Source organism: Egretta garzetta, unplaced genomic scaffold (assembly GCF_000687185.1).
Source record: "Egretta garzetta isolate BGI_Z169 unplaced genomic scaffold, ASM68718v1 scaffold296, whole genome shotgun sequence".
In the NCBI taxonomy this organism is placed as follows: Eukaryota; Metazoa; Chordata; class Aves; order Pelecaniformes; family Ardeidae; genus Egretta; species Egretta garzetta.
Window position 1 is genome coordinate 1,108,514 of NW_009259988.1, and position 9,474 is coordinate 1,117,987.

At 43.3% G+C, this 9,474-nt stretch overlaps 1 protein-coding gene across 1 annotated transcript; it reads left to right on the forward strand.

Moving 5' to 3' along the window:
* Window positions 1–1,412: 1,412 nt before the first annotated feature.
* On the forward strand, window positions 1,413–9,202 carry ATP6V1B2 (ATPase H+ transporting V1 subunit B2). The gene is made up of 14 exons (XM_035896049.1): window positions 1,413–1,438; window positions 2,265–2,320; window positions 3,066–3,164; window positions 3,811–3,904; window positions 4,005–4,082; window positions 4,592–4,731; window positions 4,879–4,980; window positions 5,358–5,455; window positions 5,709–5,832; window positions 6,264–6,414; window positions 6,784–6,922; window positions 6,960–7,068; window positions 7,294–7,423; window positions 7,542–9,202. Exons 4-14 carry the CDS (start codon window positions 3,898–3,900, stop codon window positions 7,682–7,684), a joined length of 1,221 nt encoding a protein of 406 aa, XP_035751942.1. The 5' UTR covers window positions 1,413–1,438; window positions 2,265–2,320; window positions 3,066–3,164; window positions 3,811–3,897; the 3' UTR covers window positions 7,685–9,202.
* Window positions 9,203–9,474: the final 272 nt, after the last annotated feature.

The window sequence follows — 9,474 nt, forward strand, 5'->3', positions numbered from 1 at the left end:
AGAGCAGGAACTGAAAACGGCTGGGGGGGGGCGTGGGTCCTGTCGCTTTAAAATGAAGTTGAGAAATCTATTAAAAAAGGGGAAACACAACAGCCTTGTAAAAACCCCTTTGTTGCGGCATAGTAAGGGGAAAGCCAAAGTTATTTGTTTGAAAATGCGTTTTTCCCGGCCATTTTTTTGGATCTAGGTAGTCATGGCCTGGGTGACTTTGCCTGCACGCCTAAATAGCGTGAGCGGGTGGAGGGCAGGGAGCTGCTCTGCGAGGGTCTCTTTGGAAAGTGTCAGTCTGGTTTGAAAGCCAAATTGCTCATTCCTGCACCCCTGAGCCTGCTGCTCTGCTTTACTCTGGGGTGGAGGCTTCTATCAAGGTTGGAGCCAAGGTGACTTCATATTCCGTTCATGTTTTTCCCTGTAGATTTTGGCTTTTGCCCAAACTGACATTGCTTGCCAGCTGGGTATGAAAAACACTTCAGTTTCTTTTGGTTTGCCGTAGAGCTGGTTGATCCTATTGGAAGCAGGAATTTTGAGACAGTGGTGAGCTGCTTTGAAGGGGAGTTGGTGCTGATGTCAAGGAAGTATTTTCTCGTGGACAAAGCAAGGAGCGTAAGCCCTTTCCCGCTGACTGAGGAGGAAGTGCTCATGAGACAGTCATGAGATGAAGTGCTTTGCTCAAGATAATGGTTTCCATTCCTTGCGGAGAGTGGGCTGCAGGCACTGGCAGCCTAAGCAGGGTCCTCTTTCCAGCATAGTGCCTGTGTGAGTCTCCTTGCTCAGGTGAAAGGAGCAGGCCAGCTTGTGCTTTTTGATTAAATCTAATTCAGGGACACACGTTGCATCTCAGGGTGTCTCGCAGGATTTTGACAAGTGTAAAACTGAGAAATAGAGGAGTTCCAGCCTTAGGCCATCTTACACACCCAGTGGCCCTCATACCTTACCTCACGCGGCTTTGATGGTTGCTGTTTAAGAGATTACATTGCAACAGTTCAAACTGTTTGCTTAAGTGTAAATACCGCACCGTTGACAGCCTAGACAACACAGGGTAGGTGTGCCAAACCTGGGCAGACCCGAGTGTCTAAGCCAGATGATTCCCCGTGGCCTGGTGCTGGTGGAATCTGTGACCCTTCCTAGTGCTGTGAGTGTCTGTTTCCTCCGCCTTGCAGCGTGACCAAGGACGGGTGCTGGTGTCTCTCCTGTTCTGCAAATGGCTTCACTTGCTCATTTTTCCCTCTGCGGGATAAGTGATTAACAGTCACTCTCTTGGTCACCGCTCCTTGTGACCCTGATAAAGCTTTGACTCAATGTTATCTGTGGATCAAGTGATGCTGGGCTCTGGCTAGGGTCCTAGCGTGTCCTCAGAGCAGTGTGGGAGGACCGTTCACTACATTTTCACAGATTTTTCCACTGGGCTGACAGCAGAGTGATGAATTCTGGGCACACGGTACCTCAGAAAGTTGTATGTAGTGCTAATGCTTGAGCTGCTGATGGTTAAGACATGAGCCGGGTAGCTGTGGCCTCCTGTCAGGTGTCAAGCCTTAAGATAAACAAGAGTAGGAGGAGTTTGGCTAAGGTGAAATTCCACCTTTTGCAGTACAGTGCGGTGACCTTTTCTTGGGAGACAGTGAAGGTATTATAAGGTTTCCTCTTAGCAGTGTGCCAAAGCCCACAACTTGCTGTAGAAGCTCTGCTGATCAGCTCTTGAGCATGAGATCTGCTTGCTTTGCTAAGCCCAGGCTTTCACTTGTGCTGTTTCAGTGTCATGGAGCTGGACACTTCTGTGGTTAAAAAAAAAAAAAAGCCTAGAAGTTGGGTATCACTATTAAGGTCTTCTCACCATTTATTGGACATAAATTGCAGCAGCACCATCTTTATCACAAATTAAAGATGTTGTTATCCTTGGTTTAAAGATCTTGCAACTGTATATTTTTCTTAGTTTAAAATGTCAACTCTACATCATATTGGTGTTTCTGGTGGCATTCAGATTATCCCCGGGTATAAACTTGCAGTGCATTTCTGTGATGGACAAGAAGATGACAACACCATATATCTTAATGTTACCTCAGGTGCTTTGCCAGTAGCAGCCAATGGCCACACAACCAGTACCGAATCCCTCTTGTAGAGTTCTTACTAAACATAGAAGTGGTACAGAGCTGGGCCCCAAATCTGCAAACCTGAGACTCGTGATAGGAATGAAACTTTGAGAACTTTATGTAAGATATTTCTGATCTTCTGAGGAAGTACCTGACTTGTGACTTGCTTTCTTTCAGCTTATAAGACGGTATCGGGTGTGAATGGTCCCCTGGTTATCTTGGATCAAGTTAAGGTAAAGTGTCAGATTCTTAACAAATGAAGCTTTTTGAGGAGGAATTTCCAAGAAAAGCTGTGACAGGTTAAATTCAGACTGTCCTGAAATTCGTGGCTCCACTGAGAAGATGTTTCTGACGGCTGAGATAAATGAGAGTACCTGAATTCCTGTAAAGCTAAGGAGAGTTTCCTTCATGTCCTAGAAGAAAGGGAGAGTTGTTGAGGCTGTTGGGGGAAAGAACAGAAACAGTGTTTCAGTTTTACCAAAATCCCCCCAATGTTGTCTAAACTTGAGTGCAGAAATTTACCTATTCGCTTTGTTCCTGACCTTTTTGTTACCAAAGCCTAAGTGCCCTGTGAAAGGGAACTGTGAACAGTTTTGGCTTGTTTTCAAATGACTGGCAAGCTACGGTTGAAGGCAAGCAACTCATATTATGTACAGGCAGGAGCCAGCTTTTTCTTACTGTCAGATGCGGTGTTGTGGTTTTCTGTTAGTGTTTTGGGGCTGCTAGGGCTTTTAGAATGGTTTCTGTCAGGTCTTTCTGCAGCCTACAACTCTGAGCAAACGTTGTATAGTGCCTGCAAAAATGGCTTTAGCCTGGTGAATTTTAATTGTCTTAGAATGAGTTTTGTCCTGATGATAAAATTATTTTTAAAAATGGTTGAGTAGTTGCTAAGCTTAAGCTTGCTTGAAACTCTTAACATCAGTTTCGTGACTGTTCTGGATTTTAATGCTTTCCACCATCTTTCTTGCTCATCTGCAGTTTCCTAGGTACGCAGAAATTGTTCACTTGACTCTTCCTGATGGCACAAGAAGAAGTGGGCAGGTTCTGGAAGTCAGTGGCTCCAAAGCTGTGGTTCAGGTATGATTAGGGACAGGAGTGTCTCTTGTTGCAACAGAAGAACACTTGATTAATCAACGTGTGTCTGAGCTGTGTCAATCTGTCTTTTGATATGTTCTTTTGGTACTGTAAATGGGAAAAAAAAAATTACCTACTTATCCCAAGTGCAAGTAGCATGAACAATTTTAGAAGATTAAAAACTGGAGTACAGGGATGTTTTTTATTTGCATCCCCCATGGAATTCTTTGCTGCTAGATTAAAGGAATTGTACTGTAATTGTACAGTATTAGATTCAAGATCAGCTCCTATGGTATGTGGATGCAGGTATTTCTTTAAGCAGCTGTTTCTTGTTAATATTAATTATTCTTCTCTGAAGAACTTTACCCTGTTGGCAAAGGGAAATACTTGAGATCAAAGGAATGGCACCGGGTTTGTTGTTTGCTGCTGATACACTTCATGAATTTTGTTTGAAGTAGGTTTTTATGTGATGTTTTGTACTAGCAAGCTGCTCTTGGAATCCTTTGCTTGCAGAGGGACTGCCTTGCTTTTCTGCCCCGTGGCTGATCAAGTTCTCAAGCTGTGAAGCAGCATTGTAGTGTAGTATTTTGTAAAGCACAACGCTTACTCCTTTCTCCTGTGAGTGTGTTTTCTTTTGGTATATTTACAGGTATTTGAAGGAACTTCGGGCATTGATGCTAAGAAAACATCTTGTGAGTTTACCGGGGATATTCTTCGAACCCCTGTCTCTGAGGATATGCTTGGTAAGTACTTGCATCTTGCTTTGAGGAGTGAACAGACTTATTCCATGCCGACTTATTTTCACAGTAACTTACATTTTGATTTTATTGCTGTTTCTTGTAGGCAGAGTATTTAATGGATCAGGAAAACCTATAGACAGAGGCCCCATTGTTTTGGCTGAAGATTTCCTTGACATAATGGGTATGTTTTTAATCCATTTCTGGTATGGAGTTAAATACAAATCTGGTATTTCTGAATGTTGCCATAGTTTCGGTTTTTAACATAGGATCTAACTGCTAGGGGGAGTTTAATCTTGTTGTTAAGTGTGTGTGTGGCACCAAACTCAAATGAAATTTATACAAGTGCAGGATGATGAGGTAGCAGAAAATAACTGCTTTCAGTAATGATTGGAAGCTGTTCTTCAAAGTGTTTGTAGACTGTTTTAATTATATAGCCTCCAAAGATAAAAAGCTAATAACCTGAGAGGCTTTTTTTGAAAGCAGCCTTATCATTTACATGACACAGGATGCCAGAGTCTTGGGTGCAAAAGGCTCAGGCTTGACCAGGCACATTTGAAGATTTGTAGGTCTAACAGTGGGGTTTGCACCTTTTGACACAAGCCTTAGATCAGCGCTCAAGGTCACTGGTAGTTTGATCAAGCTTTGGGTATGTATGTGGAATGACGTGTGTTCTCTTAAAAAATATAACAGGTCAGCCAATCAATCCCCAGTGTCGTATCTATCCAGAAGAAATGATTCAGACTGGCATTTCTGCTATAGATGGTATGAACAGTATTGCCAGGGGGCAGAAAATCCCCATATTCTCAGCTGCTGGCTTGCCCCACAATGAGGTGAGTACTTAAAACTACTCTCTAAACAGCTAGTGGCTTGCATTTCATTGGGCTTAAAAAGTAAACCAAGTTAAATTCAGGTCTGTGTAATAGCATCAAATATACAGATGGACTGAAACATTTTTTTTTTTTTTTCCCCCCCCCCAGATTGCAGCTCAGCAATGTCGCCAAGCTGGCTTGGTGAAGAAATCCAAAGATGTGATGGACTACAGTGAAGAAAACTTTGCCATTGTGTTTGCTGCTATGGGTGTAAGTCAGTATTATTGGAAGAAAATGATGCTTGAGTAATAAATAAGCCAATGCTGAGAGTAGCTGGACATTTACTTTTTTGAACGTTTTGGGTATTTAACTAAACAGCGCTAAATTGGCTGGCTGAATGGCTGAAAATCCCAAATGGCCAGAAATACTGTAACAAAGTGTGTCTGAGCAGGATTAAGTATCTTAAACTTAAAATCTCTGGCCTGGAATTCTAGAAATAACTCATTCTGTTGGGAACGTAGGGGAGTCTTCATGATACAGAGAGTTTTGCTTATGGATTATTAATGAGGTGTTTAGACCTTAATGTGACGCAAAATGTAGTAGCTTAAAATCTGGTCTGGAACTGATGCCTTAATACTGTGATTTAGGTGAACATGGAAACGGCTCGGTTCTTCAAATCAGACTTTGAGGAAAATGGGTCCATGGACAATGTGTGTCTGTTCCTGAATTTGGCCAATGATCCAACGTAAGTAGTTACAGTGTGTTGGTTGGGAAAAGGCTGAGGAGAACAAGTAAACTGGAAGCTGAAGCCTCGCTGGTGTCCTGCCAGATGTCACTTAAGTTGACGTTTTTCAGCAGAGTTGAATATGAAATGCTGGTACTCCAGCTGGTGCATGCAGCAGATTTTTCAGAGGGTTTTAAAGTATTTGTAACTTCAAACTGTTACCTTGCAGCCTTAAAGCACTTGCCATAAATAATGCCATACTGTTCTCTTTCAGCATTGAACGCATTATCACACCTCGTCTAGCTCTAACAACAGCGGAGTTCCTGGCATATCAGTGCGAGAAGCACGTGTTGGTCATTCTGACAGACATGAGCTCCTATGCTGAAGCTCTGCGAGAGGTACGCCTTTCTTAGCTTGCATGCTGGGTGTTGGCAGAAATGGTTCGTAGCATAAAGTGAGAACATAAACTTCTGCTCAGGCTGTTACAGTTAATATTCATTACAATGCTCTTAAATAGCCAGTGAGGCTTTTAGTTACTGATTGTCTAGGATTATGTTCAGCAAACAGCTACTGCTTCTGTGATAGCTAAATTTATTTGACTAGTGGCATTCAGCAGTTTGATGCTATAGTTTCTGATTTGCCTTGGCATCTTGTCTGGTCATATATGGTTGTGGTGACGTATTTCTCTTAATAGAGGTTTGTGGGGCTGTATTTTGTTATCACCTGCAGGAAGAGGTACTTTAAGTCACTAGTGTAGCTTAATTAGGGGAGACAGCAGCTCTGTGTGCGTGATCCGATTTCTTGAAAGCATTTTTCTGGATTGCCTCAGGTTTCGGCAGCTAGAGAGGAAGTGCCTGGCCGTCGTGGTTTCCCAGGTTACATGTACACTGACTTGGCTACTATATATGAGCGTGCTGGGCGTGTGGAAGGCAGAAATGGTTCCATTACTCAAATTCCTATTCTTACCATGCCCAATGATGGTGAGTTATTTTCAAGTGTTTTTAATAAATGGCACTTCAAAGGACTCCTTCAGAGCAACCCGTCTTATTTTGGACACACAGTGAGATAGGAGGTCCTGTGGCCTTTAGGTTTCTGTTTGAATATTGCAGTTCTCAGCTGCCTTCTCTGTTTATATTGCTAACAGAAGTGCTTTGCCTACTCTGGACTTCAGGACCATTCTCCAGCCCTCTATCAGGAGTGCTTACAGCTCTAAGCCTTGCACAAGAGCACTTAGTGATATGTGGGGATACCAACTGATGTAGAAGTCATTTAACTGCAAAAAGCTGCTCCGTCCGTGCTAGAATGGATGGAAAAGCTCTGAAAACTGTCAAACCCTTTTTTTTCTGCAGATATTACTCATCCTATCCCTGACTTGACTGGATACATCACTGAGGGACAGATCTATGTGGATAGGCAGCTGCATAACAGGCAGGTGTGTACCACGCCGGTTAGAACGTATTTAAGATTACTCTCTGCTTTTTCTTTTTGAAGTATTAATGTTTAAATTCTTGGATGTTTCTTTCCTCCAGATTTACCCGCCTATTAATGTCTTGCCCTCCTTGTCTCGACTGATGAAGTCAGCTATTGGAGAGGGTATGACCAGGAAGGATCATGCAGATGTGTCCAACCAACTGGTATGTCAAAACCTCTCCAGAGAAGCAGAGGCATATTTCAGATATACTTCTTGCTAAACAGCCTGTAAAGGGTGTGCCAAGCAGTTGCAATCCAGAGCACTCCCGAGGCAGATTTCAAAGCACCGAGTGCTTAGTTTGGTCAGGCGAGACCCTTTGTTTGGGCTTGAACAGAAATCGTTACGTGGATGATCAAAATCAAAGCCCTTCTCTTTCTATCCCTTCTAGTACGCCTGCTATGCTATCGGAAAGGATGTACAGGCTATGAAGGCCGTAGTTGGTGAGGAAGCTCTTACCTCAGACGATCTTCTTTATCTGGAGTTTCTGCAGAAGTTTGAGAAGAACTTCATTGCTCAGGGTAAGTGTTTCAAGAACATCACAGTATGCATTAACACCTAGAAGGTCTTGTTCTCGCATCTCCCTGGTGGTGAGACGCTTCCCTGCCCCGTATTTCAGTCTCTGGCTGCTTTCTGCAGGTCCTTACGAAAATCGCACTGTTTACGAGACCTTGGACATTGGATGGCAGCTTTTGCGAATCTTCCCCAAGGAGATGTTGAAGAGAATTCCCCAGACAACGCTGGCTGAATTTTATCCTCGAGATTCGACTGCAAAACACTAGCCACAGCTTCATCTCTTAACTCCTTGCTCTGTGAAATGCTGTTTGTTTTCTTTTTTCATGTGTAGGTGTTTACTTGTCGCCCTTACAATTAAAACCAAGAGTAGGTGACATTCGTGCCAGTGTTCCAATGTACACTGATACCAGTTTTTAAAATATCCCTTCTTCCAAAGCCTGGATCTTCAGGAAAATACTTAGGCCAGCTCTTACAAATGTGCAATAGCTATCACGAAGCTTGTTTGGTTTTTTTTGAACTGGACCTTTTGTAGACATTTCAAGGGAATGTCTGAGGATTACCAGAAATTGCAAATCTTTACTTTCAAACCAGGAGCACGTGATTTAGAAAACATGAAAGAGCAAATGTGACTTCTTTTGTCCAAAGCATCTGCTCGGTCTGCTCATAGGCAGTTGCCGTGCTGCTGGTGGAACAGATGGCACTCTGCTGTCCTGCTGTTGTGCCTGAGGACCAGGCTGACGTGTGGAAAGCGTGGTACATGACAACATACCTTTCTGAAAAATGCAAGTCACTGATTGTCAGCTGTGGCTTAAGATTCTCAAAGGTATGCGTGAACTGAGGACCCTGTAGGTGCTTTTCCACTAGCAAAGGGTCTTTGCAGAGGTCACAGGCCAGTGGGTTGCTACCTGAAGGTAGCATGATAAGGCTTAATTACTGAATTAAAGCATTTACATTGAAGTTTGCAGAGTAAGTTTCCTACTTACCCTTTTTTTTTTCCTTGGAATTCTGGAAATGCCAGACACACAAAACAGCAGCTAAAGCATTCTGAGATCAGTAGTGCCCCCATGGGCAGAACTGTAGGTAATTCACGCCTTTGTGCTGCTACTGAAGGGGATTGATTATATGAGATGTGAAAAAACTCTTATACCTGACACAGTTGTACTGGTGGGAGGTCAGCTTTTGAAGTATGTCTTGTACTAAACGATGCAACAGGAGACAGCAACTTAATGTGCGAATGGATATTTTGAATTCTGTTATGAAGCATGCTCTAGGTGGCACTGGGTCCCGAGTCGTGTTTGACACTGTTGTGGTTTGCGCTCCAGGCACAGATTTGGCTAGCCAGGAGAGCTCAGCATTCCCAAACACTGCAAACTTGGCTAGTCAACTCGGTGGTGTTTTTTTCAAAGTGGTTCAGATGAGGCTCCGAGCCCAGTGCTGGCAGGCTTTCTTGCTTTTTTTCCAGGCTTAATGTAGTCTAAGCTCTGGTCTAGCTAACCAAAGCATGTTGCACCTCTCTGAACGCCTTCGGTGCTTGTCTAGGAAGGTGCTAACATGACTCGAATGATAGCGTGCTAATTCCAGCTTTCCCTGACGTCTCCTATGTGCAGTTCTTTCTATAGTTTGTTCAGTGTTCTCTGTAACTTGGATGCAATAGCAACTTTATTCCAGTGCATTCCACCCTAAAGCTGTGTCAAGTCTATTTTTCTTGAGGTAGGGATGGGAGGTTGGAAGTGTTGGCATGAGAATACTTTAATGTAGAGAATATCTAAATAAATTAAATATGGAAGGTGTTGAACAAAATGGGAGCTTTTGTGATTCTGTGGTTGAAAACAACTTCAGGTCTTTCAGCAGTGGCGAAGACATCCTTTGCCGCTGGGGACCTGGCTTACACGACTGAAACTATTTCATAATGTGCTGAAAACACCTTTCACTTCCATTTCTGTGTGTGCAGTGAGGGCCACTTGAGCCACCCCCACATTATTGCTAGAGCTGTTGCTTTTGCTGGTCAGGATTTGGCCTTCAGGACTGAGCGCTTTGTGCCAGTGGGGTGGGTGGG

Bases quoted from the DNA above. Each gene is read 5' to 3' on its own strand.
- ATP6V1B2 (XM_035896049.1), top strand. The intron at 5,456-5,708 runs GTAAGTAGTTAC...GTTCTCTTTCAG, and splicing joins AATTTGGCCAATGATCCAAC to CATTGAACGCATTATCACAC. The intron at 7,069-7,293 runs GTATGTCAAAAC...TATCCCTTCTAG, and splicing joins CAGATGTGTCCAACCAACTG to TACGCCTGCTATGCTATCGG.